Source organism: Falco peregrinus, chromosome 6 (assembly GCF_023634155.1).
Source record: "Falco peregrinus isolate bFalPer1 chromosome 6, bFalPer1.pri, whole genome shotgun sequence".
NCBI classification, from domain to species: Eukaryota; Metazoa; Chordata; class Aves; order Falconiformes; family Falconidae; genus Falco; species Falco peregrinus.
In genome coordinates, this window is record NC_073726.1 from 81,736,225 (window position 1) to 81,760,666 (window position 24,442).

The 24,442-nt window shown below is 36.7% G+C and overlaps 1 protein-coding gene across 1 annotated transcript in view; it reads right to left on the reverse strand.

Annotated features, from left to right (window-relative positions):
* Nucleotides 1–24,442, reverse strand: part of LOC101911269 (potassium voltage-gated channel subfamily KQT member 1-like) — a 510,981-nt gene that overhangs the window by 439,393 nt on the left and 47,146 nt on the right. Inside the window, exons 4-10 of the mRNA XM_055809352.1 lie at nt 19,697–19,775; nt 17,417–17,513; nt 12,455–12,595; nt 5,429–5,539; nt 4,311–4,406; nt 3,328–3,456; nt 727–886 (exon numbers count right to left, since the gene is read on the reverse strand). Of these exons, the coding sequence (XP_055665327.1) occupies nt 727–886; nt 3,328–3,456; nt 4,311–4,406; nt 5,429–5,539; nt 12,455–12,595; nt 17,417–17,513; nt 19,697–19,775 (813 nt within the window). The remainder of the gene's footprint in view (nt 1–726; nt 887–3,327; nt 3,457–4,310; nt 4,407–5,428; nt 5,540–12,454; nt 12,596–17,416; nt 17,514–19,696; nt 19,776–24,442) is intronic.

Below are 24,442 nucleotides of genomic sequence, written 5' to 3' on the forward strand. Positions count from 1 at the left end.
AAGACTTGGCAAATCCAGAACTAGCACAAGTGTACCCAACTCCATCAGACAAAGGAAAGGTGGGAAAACTAGCTTTCAAAAAACCTCACTTTATAGTAAACAATACTATTTCATACCCACATTTCCACTACAAACTTAATTAAAAAAACTTCAAACAAAGCAGTATCTTAGCCCAGCAGTGAAATTCAGCCAGTTTCCAGATCGAAATACTTATAGCAGCACACAACATTTCAAATTAAGAAAACCCACTTATCAAAACCTCTCAGTTGACATAGGAACAGGCATAAAAATATTTATGCTATTACAATTTATTTGCACAATGTTTAAGGTGGTGCTGTCAACAAGTAGATATTTTCCCTGTTTTATTTTCCTTCCTTCAGGTTCTATGTGCAGTAAAGTTTAAAGGTGAGCTAGATCTGAAAAAGCTTTCCATCCACCTCTAAGATAATTTTTAAAAGTAGAATTAACAGTATATCAAACATCTTAATCAAGGTAACTTTTATAAACAAATAAAGCTTTTTTGATGTTCACACCATATGAATCTAAGGATTTCCTTTAATTTGTGTTCCCCCTGTTTTTGTTACGTAATTGTCCTTGGTTCGAGGCACCTTGCTTTCCCAATTAGTTTAAAATTTTTTCACTGAAATCTTCCCTTCATCAGTTCAATTCACTTTCACATTGTCTCTTAAGAAAACGCTATCCTGAACATAAGTAAAAGTAAATTACCTTCTGGTTCATCGATGTAGAAAGACACATCTTTTTTGTAGTCTCGTTCAATGTGATCATAAGTAATCTGTGGAACAGACAAGACATTCTCTCCTGGGTTTATTACAGGTGCAGAACCATTACCACAGCCTAGTTTCCCTTTTCTTTTGTATCTTCTAGCCTGTGGTAGCAGAAGAGGGTTGATATGAGAAGATACTATCAAAAACCAGACAGCTACACATATGAACTTCACTATATAGTAAATTCATTTGAAGTTGCATTTTTTTTAAAAGAATGCATTTGAAATTCAGTGAAAGTGTTACAATCTTGGCTGAAGTTTTCAGAGTCACTGATTCTGAATTATGAACTTAAATCTGTTAAGAATTTGATTCTTAGTAGAAGGTGCCTACCACAATCTGAAAATCTGAAAGTAAGATTTCTCAAACTGGATCCAAAATTCAAGGCACCCAAAATACTAATCACTTGAGTATACACAGCTTGGCTGTAACAGCTTTCTGAAGCTCTAATTAAACATAACCATAGATTTTGAATTATGAACTAGGCAATGTGCAGCCTTATCAGCTAAAGAAAATTTCACTTTTTACCAAAAATGCCGAATTAGCCACATTCAAAGAAGATAAAACCTTCCTCCTGCCTCCAAAGTCAAGGATGTCCTGATTTTAGAAGCCTGAGGCAACCTAATAGACACCTTACAATTGGTACATAAGAATAAAAAAAAATAATGAAAGTTTGGATTCAGCGTGTTGCAACCAAGGCTGGCCTTCATCTACCTTTGTGATCAACCTAGAAGTGACAAACTTAACAGCCAGTCATATACTGACTGCGTAGCTTGTGCTGCCTGCCTCCCGGATGCTGCCACTACTTAGCTATATAAATACTGCTTGTCACATCACCATTTATTTCCAGCCTTCATGGCTACCTACCCTTTGACTCTAGTCCCACCTGGTTCTCCTACTCACACACCTCTAAACAAAGATGGAGCCATACTTAAATTTACCTGATGCTACAGTAACCTTCTGACAGGCAGCTGAGCCATAGGGTTACTGCACTCAATTCTGCAAAATACTCTGGCCTCTGGTGTGACCACTAAACAGTTAGCAGATAGAAACATCAGAGAGAACAAGTATTTGCACATATCAACACAAACAGCTGCAGGCTCAAGATATTCACAAATGGGATAATGCTACTTGATCTAAGTAACCCAATTCTTATTTTATTACAGCCTACATTAAGTCTTTTCGAATTAATTCTTCTCTGCAGCTAAACAAAAACATGTTTGAATTTAATCAAACTGGACATGAAAAATGGTAGAAATGAGCATTTATTGTAGACAGTGGGTGCACTGCCACACATCAAAATGCTTCTAAAACCAAAGATTATGGGCTCTCATAGCAGGAAAAGAAACCAGGAATTCTCTAGGGAACAAAGTGCTACAACATGCACAAGATGATCAATACACAATTAAGTCTTTAAAATAAAGGACTAGGCAGAGAAAGAACTAGTCTCCTTTGAGTAGCAAAAATGATCCATTGGTAAGAAATGAAAGAACCACCACTATGTTCTTGAATCAGGGTTAACAGTTCACAAGGTAGTTCAGGTTAAATACATTAGGGAAGCCCCTCTCAGGAGAGAAACAGAGGGGGGGGAAAAAACCCAAAACACTAAGGGCACTAAAGCTTTTTTTTTTACCAGCTCTCCTACCATGGATTGCTTGCTCTTCAACAACACATTCTTCCCAACTTTCTTCAGCTTTACCCCTTTCCTCCTGTTTTTTCTGCCTCCAGTTATGAAGCAGCTAGTCTCATGGCAAAGTCACACTCTGCTCACCACTGAGTAATTGCACTGCTGTAATACCAAAACTTATACATGCACACAGATCATGTAGTTACATCTTTCTACACATGCTGTGGGAAAATGGTACTGCAATCCTCTGCTGGGCAACAGGCATCAGTGGGATTTCACTGCCCAAAACCAGGTGCATAACAACACTTTAGAAACCCTGGGTATCTGACCTAGACCTGCTATAGACCTGGGCCTTTTTAGAAGGGGTATCAAAGACCAGGCAAGCTTGCCAATGGAACTACATGACTATGTTTAGGCAGCCTTATCTGTGTAGACAAACACTATTCCACTTGACTGCAGCCGTAGCTCAGAAGTTTGCCCAAATAAAAGTACTATGGAGAAAAGTACTTAAGAACAGCATAGATACCATCAGCCACATGTTGAATGTGAGCACAAATTTTTAAGCTAGCTTTCCCCTTTCTTCCTGTATGAACACAAAATGAATGCAAACTGGGAAAGCATCATCATTGATTTACATTACCTTTTGAGAAGGTAGAGGAGACTTCAAAGAGGATAAACCAACAGACAATTGGCACCTGTCTGACCACCAGGGCAAATTTAAAATTAGAAGACATTTGTCCCTTGGGAATATTTTAACAAAAAACTAAATTAACAATGATGTGGCACAAGGAAAACAATCAAGTGTCCCGTTGTAAATGCCTTTCTCGTCTCCGAAGTCCTTGAACACTTCATAAGTATTTTGGCAAGTTACGCCAAATTAAAAGCAAGAACAGAAGACAGTTCTGCCACCTCTGTTACCTGTTTTCTCAGACTAGGGCTAGATGGCGCTGGTGGTTTGGGGGTATTTTGCACCGGTGGTGTAACGTAGATCTTCCATGTTGCTGTAGAACTACAGGATTTCTCTGCTGCATAGCACCGCCACAAAGTCTATAAGAAAACTCAAACCAAATCTCAGTGAATAAGCAGTCACTGTTGTCCTGCAGGACAGATAAGTCAGGTTTTGCTGACATAAAAATCTTCTTCAATCAATGTAAATATGCTGCAAAGGATTCCAGATGCAATCACTGTGCTATACCACACAACCATGCCTGATAAAATATACCCCTCCTTGTATATAACTGTGGTGAGTGTAAATTTGCACAAGGAATTGTACACTCAGCACACAGTGATCTTAAGTATGTTCTTTGTAATGTTTTCCTTAGGAGCCAGGTTCTAACCCTGCCCACAGGTGTGTTTTTTTAAAAAACAGAACAACAATACAACCCTCAGAGTGAACCCCCCACAAGCATCATAGAATGCTGATATTTCCCTTTTTCTGCAGTGTGCCACATTTCAGTATTTGTGCACCACACTACTGCATTCTTTATATTATCATGTAGAATATTATGCTGGGATATTTTCCTAAGCTGAGGTGTATGTATGTGTATACATATTCATCACCTCAGGTTTTGGCAGATGCACAGGATCCAAGGGAATATAAAAAAAGCTAGGAATTAAAGATTATCACAACTTTTTTTTACTATTTCCTCAAACAGACTCATTGCAACCAGTTAGTGTCATTATACCTGTGACTATCAGATTAGTAAAGCCTGTTATGCTCCCTTATAAGAGGGGGGACAGATAATTAGATAATTTGCTCTAGTGACTGAAGCAGATCAAAAGGACAAAGTGGTTAAACACAAGTTACAGAAGTCTAGTAACTGTGATACTCAGTGCTTTAACTACTAGGTCATACTCCTTCACCAATAGTCTCGTAAGCGTTTTACTGTTAGGGGCCTTACCTGAATCAGAGAGGCTGCAGCTGGGATTTGTCTATTGAAATGCTTCTGACGTTGCTTCTGCTGAACTTTAAGGGCAAAACCAGACCCCAGAATACCCTAAATATAACCAAAATTACTAGTCATACTCCAATATAGCTTCACATGCCTAAACCAAATACTTAGTGTATGAAATAGACATTTCATAAAAGACCCCCTTAGAAAAAGTTCCAAATTTTCAGACATCCACATTGACAGAATTCTATTTATTTCAATAAATAAATTTGAGCATTTTGATATTGCCATCATGCAGTTTCAATAAACAGCATGTGTTTATTGCTGTGATCTACAAGTAACAGAAGTCAGAGGCATTCACAGAGGTTGTCACATTCCAAAGGCAACCCTACACAACGGCAGAAGTAAATACCAGTGATACAACTGATCTACAGCTATTCTTTGCACTTATTCCTAATTCCTTGCCACAAAAAAAACCACAACTAAAGTCAGAACCCGGTTTGATTTTCCAGGCAAATTGAGTAAAGTAGTCAAATATATGTTTTTTCTTTTTCAAAAAAAAAAAAAAAAAAAGGGATTTTTAAAGTGTTTCTTTAAAACTGATATTTACTGAAGAGATACTCTGTCTTTTCTAATTGTTTTGGTGTTTTCTTTATTTTCCCCCTATTCCAAAAAAGTCCCAAAATGCTTTATATTACCATGTAGGAAATCAGATGCAGTTTCCTAGACCTCTGCTTTGTGGCAGTGTTCCTCGCCTTGCAAGACCCCAAATTGTTCTTGTATAATCACAGAATAGCAGAAAATAAGGAGGTTTCATCTCTGGCACCAACATGCCGGTAAAAAATGCATTTCTCTCTATCTCACAGAATAGCTTCAGTTCTCCGAGTAGTGAAAATTCTTATCTCCTTTCTAGGCCACATCTCTAAAGTGATAGCAGTACGAATACAGCAGTTTCATTCATTTGAATATGTGTGCACAGACACACATACACTTGAGAACATGTGCATGAACATTCTGAAGCAACACCCAACCCCATTATTTCCTATCAAAAGTACCAATTTAAAGCTACCTAATTGTGAGCCCAAGGCAGACAGACACCTTAATAAAGTGATCCATGTTCTACTTACCGCTGGCAGAGCAAAGAAAGATATAGCAAATACCGAAAAACAGGAAGCTATTGTCTTTCCAATCCACGTCTGGGGAACTTTGTCGCCATAACCAATTGTTGTGACCGTTACCTAGGCCAGAAAAAACATTTGATTCACTACAACGCAGTACTCTTTTTTTTTTTTTTTTTTTTTTTCTCTTTTCCCCAAAAGCAGGCAAAAAAAAAGAATATCAGTATTACAAGATACATATGTATCAAGAGTGTTTGAATTTATGCATAAAGAGACCCTGGTATATGCTAAACACTAAAGTGTTTTATCCTGGTTTTATATTCTTCTGCAAGCATTCGCATGGCCACTGTTTTGGATGCAACAGTAGTCTAGACCCAGTACAACTGTTTCACAGTTTGTAGCTGGCTGCTTCCATCCTCCCAAAACCACAAGGATTGGGCTTGTGGGCTTGAAACCATAGGCTTGCAATTTTTCCACTTTTGATTTTAAAATGTAGTTTCAAAGGGTTGAAAAGAAAGCCTTGAAAGTGCCAATTTGCACACAGCCCATGCACAGACATCAGCAAATCCTACAGTCAGGCAGAGACACAAGCTGTGGCAGGGTAAGTTATGCCCTACACCAACAAGAAGGAAAAGTGACACAACGAACATCATCCAAGCTGAATCTTTGTAACAAGAGGAGGAACACACAACTAGTCCAGAAGACATCCCAAAGTAAACATGCTAGACGACCAAAAGCTAAATAGAGCCAAACCCCATGCTCAGCTTCCCCCTGCCCCCACAGTTTCTTGCCACTCAAAGTTATGTTTAAGCCACAGAATACATCATATTACTGTACCTGGATCTGCTCCTTGCTTATTAGGCTGCAGCAAGGGCCAGGTACTCCCTAAAGGACAAGGGGTCCAGACTCAAGGGAGATAACACAGCCAGCAAGGCAGTGCCTCCCCAGTTAAGACCCAGTCCTACAGCACCCAAGCAAAACAGATACAGAAAGAGCAGCCAGCTCCAACCAACAGTCCAGATTGTAAGGCAATATCACAGCAGTGGGGCAGGTCTGACATCAAGCCAGAAAATTCACACACAGGTCAGGATTACGATCAGGTCCAGTAACCAGCATGCATGTCCCCATGGAATAGGTAAAGCCAAGATGAGTTGAAGTCAAGATCAAGGAACTCCATAGCCAGACACCCCTACCATTGATGTAGAAACCAGCTCTCCTTCTGCAGAGTAGTGAGCTTAAACAGAACCCCTGGGTGTGGGTGGAAGCCACAGGTGATGCTGCTCAGGGTCATTAAGCCAATTAGTGCCCCCAGGGCCATGGCAAAAACCTCCCCGCTCATCAAGGCATGTCCTTACACAGGTTTGGGATCAGTAGGGACTTGCTCTTGAGGGACTAAATCACTGTGTGGGTGTCAAGTCATCCTTGAAAAGCCACATAGGCAAGGAGTGGGACAGAGGTTTGGGACTGTTGCTGATGAGCCTCAGCAGGTGGAAAGAGAATTCATTAGGAGCCCAGTGGTCAGTAAAGGGTTGGTGATGTGATGGGTATCATAGTCCAGGTGAAGGCTGGCCCATCAGAATGATTTGTAATGCAGCAAGGGCCAGCTGCTCCCCAACAGAAGGTGATCCCAAGGAGGGATGCCAAGGCAACCCCACAGCTGGCCAGACAGGGGTATCACCACCCTGAGCCCAGCCCCAGAGCAGGACAGACTCACAGACAGCATCTGTGTCCAACAGAGAGTCTAAATCATATGGCATTATCATAGGTTAAATCTGAGGTGGAGTATGGAAGTCAGCCTATAGGTTGAGCTCTGGATGACCAGACCGTGGTTGAACTAGACACCAGCTCAGGCAGGAAATAAGTACCCAGGGCTGAGCCTGAATAGAGGTCCTGGGTCATGGGTGTTGGGGATTGTCCCAGGTGTGGCTGCTCAGAGTCATTAAAGCTGTTTAGCATACTCAGAGTCCCGACACTGTAATAAAATAGCACAAGAAAGATGACTTCTACCCCTAAGAAGTGGAATACTTCTGATGAGGAAATGAAGAATTCTGTTACCAATACCAGCTATGGGGGAAAGCTTTAAATAGAAAAAATGTACTTCTGTTTGGGGGCACCAACCCTAAACCTAGTCCCACTTCCTTCGCTTTGCCTTGAATGGGTGCAGAAATACAACCAGAACAGACTTAAAAGAATACGTAAATTTACACTAACTACAAAAAAGATGTGGAAATACTATCTTTTATAGGAAAAGTTGCAGACAAATGCTTTGATTATGCAAAAATAGGCTTCTCAGAAGAAGCTATCAGCAATAAAGTTGCGGGAAGGATATATTTCCTTCTCTCAGAGCAGTTCTGGACAACTGGAAAGGAAATTTTCAGGGGAAAAAAATGACCAACTACTATTGAACTTAGTTTTTCCAAGTTAAAAAAAAAAAAAAGGCTTGTGTTTATTCATCATGAATTTCTCACTTGATTAAGTTAACTTTGTAGTATCTAGATCCTCTAATGGATATTATTTTGAACTGCAAACTGCTCTCAGCAGGAGCTCTGTCTTGCCAGGTGTTTGTCCAGATTTAATGTGGCTTGCCCATGAAGTGACTCCGTTGCTGTGTACTACCAGCAGTACAAACAGATGAGTTTTCCACTCCCCAAAATTAAAATATACCCCCCAAATTTCAACTTTGAAATACAGTATGTGTTACTGGGGAGTGGAGGAAGTTAAAGCAGCGTTTCTTTAATGGCACTTCAGCTCCTCGGTGCACCCAGATGACCCCTTAAAGTCTGGGATTTTTCCTTCCTTTTCCTCTCTTTTTTTTTCTAATGAAAGGCTTCTTGTTTTTTTGTGGGTTTGTTGGTTTTTTAGGTGGTTTGGTTTGTTGGGGTTTTTTTGAGTTCTCCAGCGCTCAGGACTTAAAAACAAACTGCAGTAATGTTGAGCTGCCTTAGCGTTACTATGGAAGACAGCATGAAAGCTGTAACCACAGAAAAGATGATTTTCCATCTCTACAGCAGGCATTTGGCTGGCAGATTCCTGCAGGTGCCTGAACATGTCTCAGAAAGTTTCTCCCTGGCTACCTTAAGAGGGTGACTTCTTGGTAATCTAATTAGTGCATTGAAGTATGTGGAAAGGATTATAATTAATGTAATTCTCTGGCTTTCTTAAAGACTACAGAATCTTTTTCTACCTCTATATCCAAAAGTTATTAGTTATCTGCTCAGAGAATGTTTAATAACTAGGCTTTGGAAAATGACACCTCCTTTGTAACACAGATTTGCCATGGCACATTCCAGCTGGTATGCAGATGCTCTAACAGGCTTTGAAAACATATATGTACACTTCAAAAAAGGAAGAACTCTAATATAGTACAAGTCAGCAGAGCTTCTCACATGCTTTGAGATAAGGCAGGTGTCCTGAAGTTTGAAGAGTCAGAACTGCACACCTCAAAAAATGTATGAAGTATAAAGGGGTTCAAACTGCTACCTCTGGCATGGAGATTTACTGCTGGAAATTGTCAGCAATTGCTCCCAAATACCTCTGCCAGATAACAGCAATTTACTGGAGTGACTATTTCACTCAAGTTCAATGGTACAGAATAGTCCAGTTTGCAGCAAAACCAATAAGCAAGAGACGAGCATGGAAGTGCCGTGTCCAGAAGAGAAGCCTCCTACATGCCCTTCTTTCCTTAAGTAAAAATACCCAGAAAGAACAGAATAACTGCTGTGACATGGGCTGCAGTTCTGGCAGACTGACAATGCTGTTGGAAATGCTTTTGCATGTGTTCTAACATGCTATAACTTCTGAAAGTGGCTTCATATAAAATACCACAAGACTTTGATAGGTCTTTGCAGTTTAATCTGTGTGCCTGCCAAATCTAGGTGAAACAACCTTGGATTTAACTGGAGCGGGTGAATGTAGTTAGCATTTAATTCCAACTCTCATTCATTCTTTATTTTCCCTTTTCTTCATATTTAAAACTTTCAGGTCATTTGTATCAAGTTCAGCAAGCTTGCACTTTCTACTCAAAGCAAAATGTTACCCATAATACACTCTGTGGTTTTTGTCAGACACATAAGACGTTCAAATACTTGCTACCAAGACTTTTTTCCTATGGTTCAGTTTTGAAAGGCAAAAGTGAAATCAAATTTCACTCCCTAGTAACTCCACATCTGTGTTTCTATGTTACAGAAGATTTGAAAAGAAAAAGAAACTGATTCACTTTGTCCTTTGTCACTGTTCCCAGCTGTGAACTGCACCTGCACCGTGACTCACTAATGCTGAGGAGGCCTAGACGTCTGAAAAGCTTAAACAATTTAAACAGTGTTCTTCATGTGCCTCACACTGCTAGAGAAAAACAAAGCTGATTTTATCTTGCTATTACACAAAACAAGTCAAGTTTCAGAAAACAACAACAAAACCCATTGAACACTTTGCAAGGCATATGCATACACTTTGAAATACAGATTCCAAGTCATCTCAGCAAGGTAATGCGCATTTTAAACTTATCTGTTGCCCTTCATAACTGAACTCCTTTTAAATTCCTGAAGCCCAAAATATTAACAAAATATGCTTATATAAACACATCCCGACTTTTTTGAACTTCATTTTTTATATTTTACTCAAATCAAGACTGTAGCTTCTAGCATTTAAAAATATTTTGTAATCTCTACCTAAACATTCAATGCATAAAGCAAGCTCTTGATAACTAGAGCTAAAAAAACAAGCAATAAAACCCCCAAAATAAGAGGGAAAGGTAGAAAAAGCACACTGGCTTCACACTGAAGTTTTATTACATGCATGAATAACACATGCATGAATATACATGGATAGAACCGGATGCTAAAAATCATAGCTAGTTCCCAAACGGATTGCTGAAAATCCTTTTTTGTTTTCCACTCTACCTTACTCCACTCAGGTTGATAAGGGGCTCTTTTACCCTCCCATTCATGTTTGAATTTGGGTATTTCTAGCTTTTGCAGTTACAAGACTAGGAATTACTTTATGAAACACCAAAGACATTGTGCAGATGAATCACATCCTCTAATGTTTTCATATTAAATTAAGATCTCTTTATTACAAACTATATGCTTTTCATTTCTTTCACTGGTGTAATTCTAATTCACATGTTACTACAAACTTCGGAACTTCACCATGCTAAAAAAATTTATGAGATATTTCTCATAGGTCTAGCTGAACTAGCACAAAATTTTATAGGAGCCCCTAAAGATGCTGAGCTTCCCGCAGGCAGCCCCACTTTTAGTTAGACATACTTCACAGACTATTCAGCTAGACCATTAGTAAAAACAGAAACAGTAGCTGTGTTCCACTGTGTTCAGTCATTTAAATGTGTATTTGAGCTGCACTGCTCAAACAATAGCAGAGTAAGTGAGCCTGTGTACTGGCTTGTTTACTTAAAGCAGACATGGGGGGGTATCTTTCACAACATCAATTACACCCTAAAATTACTTTTGCTTTTAAAATACAGCACAATCTGTGCTTCTGGGACATTTATTATTTCCTCCACTAGCTAGAGGTTATCTCATTACTATAATAATGAGATTTTATGTTCTGAAAATTTTACCATATGTCTATTGAGGACTTTAACAAGAGATTGTTGAATGGGCTAGTTCATGGTTTCTTCCCAGCACATTAGATAATCAGGTCCAACTGGCCATTTAGTTGATTTTTCTTATTTACTAGATTCTTCTTGGTTTGTACTGTTTTGCACAACCATAGGTGATGATTTAATACCTGACAACCTAATGACAGGAATTTATATGTTTTAATATACTGAACCACTTAAAATGTAGTAACTCACGCTACGTGTAATATAACTGTATTTCTGTGTACTTCATTGAAGTAGAGGCTTACACAACATCTAAGTTAAGGGTTAGACACATATATCTATTAGGAACTTCTTGTCTGCTTTCCCAGACTTACCAGTTTATTTGGATGCAGATAAAATTTGGTTTATGGCCCAATAAATATATTGGCATTTTTCAAGTCTATTATCTAAGAACAAATCCAGTTTATTGAGTTTCAAATCACTCTTGAAATATATACTTCTCTCTCTGGAACTTGGTGGCTCTGCATCTGTTGTAGTTCTCTCATTTTTTCTTTGTCACTAACACTGATGTGATGGATCTCCTTGGGTTTGTCAGAATGAGACAGTCAACTCATAAAATATATGAGGTTCACTAGTGGGAAAAGAGACCACAAGAGAAGAGATGATTCGTGCAACAACTAATAAGGAATGTGAACATGAGTCACAGTGAGAAACATGATGAGAAGAGCCATATGAAGAGAGTGTGGAAACAATGTGGTCTCTTATTCTGTTCATAGCTGCCTATTCCTTTGTAAACTGATTCTGGGCATGCACACAATAATTACCACAATGTTCTCAAAATCCCAGTTCCCCCTTAATGATGGTTTTTTCATTATTTCACCAAAGATTTGCACTGACTCTGACTGACGATTGATATCCAAAGTAGTTGATGAATCTGTGAAGCTTTTCCAGTTGCTTTTGATGGACATATTTACCTTTACAGTGAATCATAGAATTATTAAAAAAAAAAAAAAAACAAACCAATAACCTGTAACCTCCATCAGGGTCTGCATTATTACTGAGAGAGTGAGCTTTACACAGAAAGATTTAAAAAAATAGAGTCATTAACTCAACTTCAACAAATATACTTCTTAAGTTATGCACCTTTTGCAGATAACTAAGTAGAGTTTAAAAGAAGTGCTATAGCTTTTGGAGTATATTTATACTCTTTTTGAAATGTGAATTTCTATGTGGACTTTTTGTATCTGTAAACGTTCAATGACCTTTTGTAAGGACTTGCTTTCATGCTTTCACAATAAAGTTTAATGCCAAAATAATTTAATTGTATTTATTATATTTTTCTTTCCTACAGCTTCCCTACAGAAATATGTTCTGCAAAAATAGAAAGGCCAGATTTTTTTAAACAGATCATGACTTCAGCAGAAAATCTAATGCACTAAGTTTGTGCGTGTATTTTGATAGTAAAGACTTACCACACCCCACCAAAGGGCATCAGCGTAGCTAGAGAAACCTGTCTTTCCATCCTCATCAACTGCATCCTTCTCAGCAAGATAAACAAAATAGGATGAAAAAATTAATCCCAAAAATCCAATGTACAACGTGGTTATGAGTTCCTGTTAAAAGAGAAAGCAAACAAGTGCGTAAGGTTTACATCATATATATTCTATCATTGTAAAACGCTGTAAATATCTGGGGGGTTTTGCATTGGAGTAGACAAATTAGTAAATTATATTTCAGGTATGAAATTTGCTTCCAGTAAAACAGGTGGTTCAGTGACTTCCTTTCTATTCATACCAGACTAAAGAATTCAAGAAGCCATAATTTATACAAGATCATTTGGACAGCTAAATGTAGGGAGGGACATCTCTCCTGTTTCATGTCCTTTAATAGGGATCATTCCATTTAGCTGTCCACTCAAATATCAAATGTTAATACATTTTTAAAATAGTAAAGCAGTTTTAGAAATTCACTTTATAAACAGTATGTTAAAATAACAGTTAAGAAATAGCAAAATGTGTATTGCGATTATGACTATATCTAAGCAATGAACTTGTGTATCTGATACTTAGTTGCTTAAAACTGAATGTTGATGCCTTAACAGTTTCACGATAAGATAAAATAAAATCTTAAGATAAAACCTCTACTTCTGTCCTAAAAAACAGACTGACTGAGGCTAGGCCAGTTTATTAGAAGGGCCTTCTGTTAGGGCATGATACAGTCCTCATGAATATACCAGTTTCTCTATAGGTTTTTGGATAGGAAAGTTGTATCAGAACTGATGTTACTTAGATACAGGATTGTCAGTTTTCAGGAAAAAATATGCTCGCGCATTTAAAAAAGCCAAAATGTGTGGTATCACAAACGCAAAACTGTATATAAGCTTACCAAAGCAGCACTATATCATAATCAAATGAGATGTTCACCTACCCCTCAGGAAAATCCAATACCTCGTTATGAGGGAAAATAGCTTATTTTAATTACTTAATGTTTACAATGCTTCAATAGTTAACACATATTATTCCTTTATTTTCTTTGCACATATTTAACAACCTTTATCATGAAATATTGTTGTGCTACATCTTCATGGGCACCTTCCTTAAATTCTTGACAAGTTATTTTTCTTTCCTTGGATCAAAATCAATAGAGGAATTAAAATATTGCTATACAAAAAAATTTAAAATTGAAACCTGTCTAAGGATTACCTCCACTCATAAAGTATGTCAGGTTTTCACAGATTTTCTGTAACAGTCTACCAACATTTCTCAAACCATTTCTGAGGGTTTTATCATCAAACCTCCTTCAGATCTTTTATTTATTTATTTATTTATCTATCTATCTATTTATTTATTTATTTATTTATTTTATTTACATTATAAAAGCTTTTGGGGAAAATGTAGTCCTGGAAGCTAGTAACTGCATTCAACAGTAGCAGCTATATATATCCTTCCTTCTGCTATAGCACTAATTAAAAGTAGATTCAGAAAGTTGCTAAGCAATCTTGGCACAAAGCAAAGTAGGTAGTTTTGCTCTAATCATTTGATAATGACCTAAATAATGAAATTTGATAGTATTCAGTTTTGCCCATGGGCAAGTCTTTTAATCTAAGCCTTAACTTTTTGCAGACCTGTTTGCTAAACAAGACTTTTCATTAGTTCAGATTTCTATGCTGGTCACCATTCTTTTCTCACTTTTTTCTCTAACGATGACGGTACGCTCTGTATTTGTAGATATGACATCATTCCTCTGAAAAGTTCCTTGTGTTTACATTTATAGTTGAATATATGCATTTCTCTAATTTTTCACATTTTTTTTTGTTTGCTTACAAAATAGTTTTTCAATGCAGGATGAAACTGTTTAACACCTGAGACTGTAAGTTCAATGATCCTTAGAAAGCTACAACAGAAATGGAGGCTAATTCTGGTTGTGTGCTTACAAAGAAAACACTCCGCTTTCACCTCTAGCAGATTTGTGACTTCCTGCCACATCAACAGCAATCTTTTAGTTACACTTGGTGTGTTGCTTACATCTCAGATATTAATAGATTTTACATGTTGAGGAATGTTAATTTCGTCTCAGAGGACAGAATTAGAGAGTAGATGATAATTGGAATATTTCTGTGTTGAGTGCTGGTTTTTTGAAAAGTGGGCAGAAAAATGTGCTTTTCAGAAGTGCTATGCATAGTCTTATGAGATCCTTTCAAAGTGGTTGAAACATCAACAGAACCACTTGACTTATTTCACCGTTGGCACATTCAGCTCCAGCCTTATTCACCTAAAGACTGAATTCTTTAAGTAAAGACCAGATGAAAATGCAATTGCCTTATACTTATTCTAAATGTCAATCCATGTTACATATGTATTGAAAGATGAAAATATATACCTATATTTAATTATTAAGAATGGCAGTTATCTAATACGTACCGCATGTAAGAGAGACTACAGATTTTAAAATAATACATGCTTCAAGAAATATGGATAGATTGGCGTCTACCAATGTCAAATAGTATTAATTGATACATGATCTCATAGGAAGGAGCATTTTGCAGAAATAAGGCCTTAAAACTTCACATTTGTATGATATTTTAATAGATAAGAGTTTAAGAATAAATAGTGCTGCCTAATAAGAATTAGTGTTTTCAGCAAGGACTTTCAGACACATATATGCAAAGGAAACAGAAAAACAAAAACCAAATATACACAAAGGTAAATTTGAATATTGAGAGACTTGAGTCAACACATTTTTTTATCTTAGACAGATTTATATTTTCAGTTACAATAAGGACCACACGATATTAAATTCAACACTTGGGAAAAATACAAGAAAACCCCAGATCCACAATTCATCAGTAACATCCTCCTCAAAGGAGTAGAAGACCTCAAAAGCAAGGTGACGAATAAGTAAAACTAATTGAGAGGCTTACAAGCTCTAGCCGGATTGGCTAACTCCGTTTTTCAGTAAGTTGCATGAATTTTCCATGTCTTTCCATCACCACATATGATATTGACTCATGTTTTGTTGCTTTTGGCAAGAAATGCTTGCATAAGCTCAACCTGCTGAAAATAGAAGTGCATCCTAGCCAAATCGGGCCTGAATGAGCTAATACAGCTATATGTAAAATTCCAAAACACATGGAAATCATTGGTGACAACTGTAGAAAGCTCTTCTGGGCCCACAGAGGACCAAGTGCTTGTTATTTTCACAGGTAACAAAGACATGAATTTATTTTCTGACATTGTTTAAGGATTTAGGGTCCCATTTTTGCTGAAAGAGTACCAAACTCAACAAATAAATTAAGGCCTTGTACTCTGCCTGGAAAGAAAAAACAGCTGAGGTGTTTTTGTTCTGTTTTGTTAATTTAAAACAAAAATTTCTTTAAGGGACTGGATAGGAATAAAGGTTCCATTTTCCCTTCCATGCTAGGATTTCAGTTACACTTGTCCAATGTCAATACAGAGCGGTGTGTTTGATTTTTTTTTTTTTTAATGTGTTAGTGGGTGATCTGCTTTGACAAGTACTACAGATCTGTAGAGTTTTATATCATCATAATCACTTCTTTGGATTAGCAGAACTTCAGATGCATTTATTCATAAAATCACTTCTCCAAAGGTATTTTTTTTTCCTTTTAAATCATTGAACTTATTTATGTTTATGACATTTAAAACTTAAGTGTTATATTTTGGAGACAGTATTTCCAGATTCTTGACTAAAACTCTTAACACCCACAGGAAAAAATTCTCTCAAACACCTCTGTCAGTGAGTTTAGTAAATGTTGAGAAAGTGTATTTGAATATCAGCTCTGCCCTAGCTAGATATCCAGGCCATAATAAATGAAGACCACACAGACTTGGAGCATTAAAAGTCATACTGTTGTACAGGCTGAAAGTTGGCTTTATACTGGAGCACTTCAGTGTGCATCAATGCTGCACAGCCATCATGACATAGAATTTCCTACAGTACTGGGGGAAAAAATAAAGGGAAGAAAAGTAACTTTTAATATTAAATTAATCTTTTGGATTAAGTACCTCCCATTCTCTGGCCCAGAACAAGACTTTTTTATGTTTCATTCTAGGAAATTAAATAATGTCTGTGTGGGAATCCGTAAATATTCGTCAATATCTGGAGGAAAAATCTACACTCATAAAGAGCAGGTTAAAGAATCACACTTAGAAGTCTGATGTAAAGATCCATAGCACAGTATTAGCCCTCCACAATATGGTATGATATGCAAGATCTAAAGGCTAATGATAAACGTTTATTATTATGTGCACAAAGCTAATGCAAGAGATTCCATGAAGCCTCAAAAAGAAGCCTTCAACTGGAAATTTTTAAAAGTCTGTGCTAAAATATTTGAGCTTTTCCTGCTTAATGAACCTTTATACAGAATAACTCTTTCAAAGCTTTAATGGACATATAACTATTTACAGCCAAGTTTACCTCTGTGACTACACCATTCAAAAAGTAACTTTTCTTGATACTATTATAACATAGTTAGCATTTTTATTTGTAGAATTGATTAGAAAAGTCCTTATATAAGCAAAGAAAACAGAACGATTTAAATAATTGACTTGCTTTATCAAGGCTTTTCCACTAATACTTGTTTTTCCACAGAACAACCAAGCTAGGACCACATCTTCTGTGAAGACAGTGGACAAATTTTGCCATATGAAAGGCACGCCACATAACTGCATTTAATAAATTATATTGAATAACATGAAAGAGTACAACAGTTAATTTCCAAAAATAATACTGATGCTGATATCCTGTTAGCCACTGACCTGAAGTAAAGAATAGTGTTCCCATTTTAAAAGCAGAAACACATGACAGACTTTTAGTTTTCCTTCTGCAACAGTAACTGTTCATCTAAATCGGACTATGATTTGATGAAAAGAATATACTAAAGTAAACAACATGCTGGGGATTTTAAGGTCTAGTACCTGACGATGTATGAAAACAACTGATCCTAATAGTCGCCAGGTGCCACCCTGTCGATCCACATGAAGCATGCGAAGTATCTGGAGAAACCGGATCCCCCTGTGAGAAAAACAGGACATTAAGTAAAACTAATGATTGAGAACAATACTGCTTTATCTATACATAGTTGACTCTATTCACTAACATCTGACGTATTAAAGAACTGTGATAGCATTGCCCCAGGCTAGGGTTGTTACATCTTAGGCTGGAGGCATCTCAGTAGTCAGTATGTTTAGATCACATTTCATTATATTCAAATATAGCAGAAGTTTTGACTAGCACAACCATTAGTTAAAAGAAAAACAAACCCAAAATGTCTAAAATACTTGTTTTCAACTCAGAAGAAACTTGCCTATTTTACTTGACTATGATTCTCATAACTTCAGTGACTGGGTATATGAACACTGTATCTCATTGGAATAATAATTTTAATTAGCTGGAAACTTTAAAATACCCACTTAAAACCTCTTAATTAGAACATGAGTCTAAGAAGAATTGTAAGACTACTAAATACATAAGCACCAATAAACTTATGTAATGCAATAGCTCATTGGTCACTTATGTCAGGGGAGGAGAGATCTACATGTAGCTCCCCTGTACAATTATTAGACACACCTCTCAATGCTTTGACCTAATGGCAGTTCTCGATTTTCCCATCTCTGTTGTATAAGAGATGGTTACAGCTATGTTACTGCCAAGTGCTGCATGCATGTTATAGGCTAGCAGTTTTAAAAATCAAGATAGTGAACAAGAAAATCCAGATATGCAGCCTCTGGATATGCACAACCCATTTCCTCTGAAAAGAGAAAAGAAATTGGTTGGAAAGACCATTTTTACCAATGTAGTGAACTCATAACAGTAAGGACAGAAAGCTATCAGATTCTGCTATGAACTCTGTAGTTCACTCTGTGAACTAGGTTTCAGTCTCACTGGTTGCTGCAGTGATCAAAATGTCAACTTGTCATACCTAGTGGGTCTGGAGCTTGCAACTTTGTTCTACAAGAAAACAACCTAACACGCATGTACCCATGTTTTCTGGGATTGCTGGAATTTAAGGGAGGTCCGAAGAGGACCATAACATTTCACCTTAAAAGCAAAGGCAAGGATATGGGATTCATTCCTTCATAATTCAAAACCAGCCACTCACATCACAGCTCTAAGGAAACCTGATGGGAATAAGACTTGCCTGACCCAGATGGTTTTTCAATGGGGCCATAACAGCACTGCAGAGATGTGGGTTAAGTTTCTCTGGCAGAAAGCATTCTGAGTTGTAGGACAGTGACTGTATAATTAACACCAGGAAAGGTTGCACTGAGACAAAGCCACCTGGGTTCACATATAAACACGCAGCAGGCATTTTCATTAAAGTCCTTCCTACACTTCTAGTTAAATTAAACAACATCTTTGGAATTTTCACATTCACCCCGCTCTCCTACTAGATGAACTTATAAATCATATTCATGCTGCCTCTGTGAGTCTTTATCATCATGTAATGATTAATCTTCCAGGGTAATAGTTACCTTAAAAATACTTTATAATTGTAGTTCCCTCTACTGTTTATCTACACAGCTAGACATTTTAGAAAGTACTGTACATTCTCTCTTCCCGGTGATTAGACTGCATTGGAAACCAGAGGCTTGTAATAGAACACGTAACACATCTTGCAAGTTTAGTTAGAACGAGTGGGAAGTACACCTACTCTGCTTATCATGCCTTTCTTCTATTTACCCACTTTACTTCCAAAATAAGCTTGCAGTATTTGATGCAAGCTGAACAAACACTGTAGACATCAAATGTTTCTGGTTCATGTATGTTATGAGTTACTTGTGCCAAACAAATCCACCAAAGCATAATTACTCTTTAAACAAAGTAATTACTCATACTCAAAAAGTACCAAGTTAAGTGCTGTCTGGATTACTTCTTAAATAAACTGATGTTCTGTAATGCTCTATTGTCTCAGAAAGAGACCCGTTTGATGTTTTCTATAGGACATAATGTTTATTTTTTTCCTCATGGCTTCAGCAGCTTCAGCATTCCCACTATTTTTCATATGCCTTGCTTCTACACTCTTGTTTCCCAACCAGTGATCATGCACAATAACACAGTCTTCCACTGTCCAGTGTTTCAATAAAATAACTTTTCCTATATTAGGAAAATTACATATACTTCAGAAACTGGGAAATTAGATATACATCTAATAAATTCTGTGGCTGTGAAGAGCTACAGTCACTAGAAGAACATACCTTATTGCAGAGGTGGCAAACACCTGTCCATTAGATCCTATGCTCAGAACAATAATTGAAGCTACTACCACAATTAGATCTGTTTGGGGGGAAAAAAGAAACAGGAGAAAGAATGCATTAAATGTTATTTCTCAACATTGCAACACACAACAAATACAGACTGAGGAAAGCAGTTTAAAACAAGAAATGAAGCTAGCTGAAATTTGGTGGGGAGGAAGTTAATGTAATAGTTTCACATCAAAAAAACAATGACTACAGTTTCTTCCATGATTAATTTAATAATGGAAATTTTAAAGTTCCTGACAGATCAGGCAGCTTTAAACACAAAAACAACAAAAGCAAAGGCATATGCATACCCTAGAAATGAATCCACATCTTGGCTTAAGGCTCTTGATTTAAGCAGGAAAGTAAAGGTTTTCTTCGATCAACAATGAAATGCATAAATTCAAGTATCATATCCATATATACACACATACACAGTTTAAAAATTGTATCACAGCTGTAAAGCCAAGCTTTCAAAGTTTAGGGAACTGTCATAACAAAGTTGCCTAAAAAGAATCGGAGTTGTTGGTTTACTTTGTGATACAGTCTTTAATTGTCTGAAAAAATAATTGTTTCCAGAGTTCCAATTTTTTTCCCACAGCTTCACAGTTTACACAATTCCAGCATTATACAATGCAAATAATGGATTTTGCTCACAGTGCCAGCATCCCTTATTTTCTCTTATCCTAGTTCAGCGAACAGGTCTATTGCTTTGAATTATTGAACCCTATTCTAACATTATTCTGAGAAGATATTTTTCTGATTTCCTCATGGGCATTTCTGTGGTAATTCTCTTCAGAGCATCTCAATGCTTCACTTTCAAATTCTAACCAGAAAATAAAGGATAGTATTATAAATGAGTAGCAAATGTAGACAGAATGAGGAAAAGTTTTTGTAAATTTGCCTTGCCAGTTTTAAACAAGCAGCACTTTATTCTTCAGAGCACTTAACATTATATAGCACTTCCAAAAAACCAGTGCCTGCTGACTTCTCTTGCAGCTGTGAGAGCTCAGAACCTTTGTAATCTAACTTCAAAGTTTTCATTTGGACATCCAGAAAATGAGGTACACTTGTGAAAACTGATTTAAATGACTGCCACAGTTTCCATGTGATGCCTAGGCAAGGTGCAGGATAGAATCCAACATCAGAGGGAACAACAGCTGCCTTCCACAAGAGTGACTTTTTTTACCCCTCTCCTTTAAACTTTCTGCTTCATTCGCAACCATGTAGTTGCTGCACCAAATGTTGCAGCAGTTCTACAACCAACAGTATCCTTCACTCTCACTTGGATTAATTTCCAGTCCCAGTCTGATACTTGCTGTAAAAGCAGGGTTCCTCCCCAAGGGAGAGCACTCAGTCAGTTTAAAGACTGTAGTACAATAATTGTACATTTATGAAGATGAAAATACATATAGGGAGGGATAAGTTCAGGCTACAGAAAGAGCTTCCGTTTTAGGATAATCTTAAATTTTGAGTACCTGATCTTCCAATTTTTTATGCCGTTCCTTTATAGTGTACATTGTGAACATATGTTTGTAAATTCTCAGAATTTAGGGAGGTTTTTCTTCCCATTGTATCATAATACAGATCTTCACTCTTTAGCAAATGATGCACCAATGTCCTTACTAAATTATCAGACATACATATACATACCCATCTGCTGACCAGCAATGAAGGACAAAACTGACACTTCTGAAGTGAGTTTCAATCAGGTAGTAACATAGATTCTTCATTTGTACTTCCTACTTTTTTGAAAGTGTGTTCTACATGGTAGAGATATTTCATTTTTTCAAAAAAACAATCTGTTGTTCTGTCTCTGCTTCTTCTCTGTTCCTAGTTTTCATGCCAGTTTCTAATCTTTAGGCTTCTCATACTAATCCCAGCTGACTGGTTCAAGCATACTGGTCCTATTTTACACTCTAGGTCTTTGGCATATTCTTCTGCCCTTACCTTGCCCCCTTTCAATCCCATGTATTTTTGTCCCCTCCTTTTTTTTCCCTCAACCTCCTGCTTGCTCGTCAGTCTCTTTATACAACCTTCTCCCAGACTCTTACATCACATCCATCCTTCTGTCATTTCACTGAGCCTGTATGTCCCATTCCATTCCTCCTATGTCACCACTTCACCTCAGCATTTGAGCCTGGTATTTTCCCTTTCCACGTGCCCTGGGCGGTTTCAGGAAAAACCATATAAAACCAAAATCAACAGATTTTCCACTTCCAGTCCCAGCGCTACTGCTCACAGAAAACTGAAATTTGAATTGTGCAGGCTTACTTCTAATTGAATCTTTGAAGAATATAAAAGCATTCTCTATCATGGCATTTTAAGTATACATGAGCTACCAATTGTTCAGAGGCTTGTTGTCACCTAGGAGCTGATTTACAGTGACAGTCAAAAAAGCTATTTTCTCATTAAGTTTCAAGTGTCTGCTTCAAAGTGTGAAAGTGCTAGTGCTTCTCCGTAAGAAATTGTCAGAATTGCCTTTTTCAGGAACAGCTTAAATATTTTGCATGAAATGTCTCCACAAGACTCAAACTGAGGCAGAGACTTGGCATGGAAAATACCAGGACAAATAGCCAACATTTGTTTAAATAACTTTTTCAACTCTAATAAGAAATAGTATTTAGAGTAGCATTATATTAGTATTTATGTTAGTTTTTTAAAAAGAAAGTGTTGGGAAGACTTGACAATTTTAAAAATTCAGTTTCAGTAATTTATAAACAGCAATATGTGGATATCCTTCCCATTCTACCTACTTAGATGTTTGCAAATATGTCTATATATACACACGAGGTGTAAAGAGACAAAAATGACAGCATCTTCTATATAATGTGCATTACATATGTAGATGACAGACCTACATAAATCCCTGTGATTTAGAATGTGCTTTGAAAACCTCGTCCACTGCTAGTCCACTGTCCTCGTGGCTTACTCTTATGTTCTGAATCCTTGAGAAATTCCAAATGGCTGCCATTTTTATCTATAATATCAGCTTGACACTGAAATATTACTTAGTTATGCACAAACTTCAGCATAGCGCATAGCAACACCTATAATGCAGCAACAGTAGTAGTTGTTTTGAGCAAATTGCTGGCTTGTTTCTAATGCTCTCACAAATTTACTTTCTAATATGCAATTATCAGCTTTTTGATTAAAAACAATTCAAAAACAATTCATCCTCATAGTAGATGAGGACCACTCTCTTTAAACCTGCTCATTCTGTGAACTAGGGAATGAAGAAGCATGGAGAGACAAAGCAATTTTTCTAGGGATTCTTGGTATGCTGAGAATGAGTTCAATTATTTCTCCTGACAAGTTCTTTTCTCACATGTCATCAACCATGAACTGTCTGCTAACTTTAGAAAACCTACGTAAAAAATAAAAAGAATTGATTTACAAGGTGGAGAAGTTGCATCATTTTCCATTTTAGATAAAATTTTAAAAGACCGTTCAAGAAACAGTGCGATATATGTTAATGTTTTCCTTCCTCAGTCATAGAAGTGACTTATATATAGAAGTAACTAATAGTTAACATACTGTTTTATGCAGCATGGGCTGCAATAATATTAAACAAGTGTATAAAAGAAGTAATAACTAAGTTTGACTACTAAAGCTCTTTCCTGTAATAAGAACGAAAATATTTTTTATTTACAATTAGAGAGGGGCAAAAAAAAGAAGGAGAATGGGAGTAAAGAACGTCAAAATTCCTACCCAAGCCAAACTTTCTAAGAATTAATCCAAATTTCAGCATGGACAAAAACCCATGAAAGAAATCTCTCTGATGTCAAAGACATTTCAGTGATATTTTCTGATTTTAAAATAAAATTTAAAAAATATATTAATTTAAAAGTAAAATGAATACATTATTTCTTACATTCTGTTGTAATCCTTCAGTTATTGTATTGTAATCCTTTAAATATTTTATTTTTATTGATTTGAAAATGATAGGATCAGTCAGTATGATTCTATCATTCACAGCAGATGTATTTCCCAAGTTTAGCTATTTGGCTTAATGTAGACACAGTTCCATCTGCAATTGATGTTTAAAAATAAATCTTGACTTTAAATGCATTGTATTCTTACAGGAATTTAAAATGTAAAACCAGTCCTGATACCTGTGAATGCACAGCCAGATGTAGTCATTCTTAGCTTTTCTTAACAAAAACCACTATATCTTCTCCAAGGGCTATACAAACACATTGTGGTAGATGCACAATATCAGTATATAGAACCACTACCAAGTTGAAATCACAGTTTAACGGGACTTCCACATTTTCTCCTGCACCTGTGTACTCTAATATACCTTCCCAGGAAGCATTTTTTAATTGAAAGATAAGTCAAGAACATGATTAGAAGACTAAAAAAAGGCTTCATGGTTAGATCATGAAACAGGATCAGCTCTAGAAGGAGCTGAAGATTTTGTTTGTATGTAATGAAACACTTCCTTCTCAATAACCCAAAACTGAGTACAGTATCTCATCACATTACTCACTACCCACGTCTAGATGTATAATAGAATATGTTGTTTCCTGAGTTTTTGCACGGTTTCATAAAATCACAGGTGGTTAAGAAAACATCAACTCATTCTTTTTTCACCTCTGAGTAATGTAAAATTCACAGCTCTGCTGGAATCTATATAAAATCACAGGCTTAAAACAGAAACACTGATTTTATGGTCTGCTACAGTTTTGTCCAAACATCACC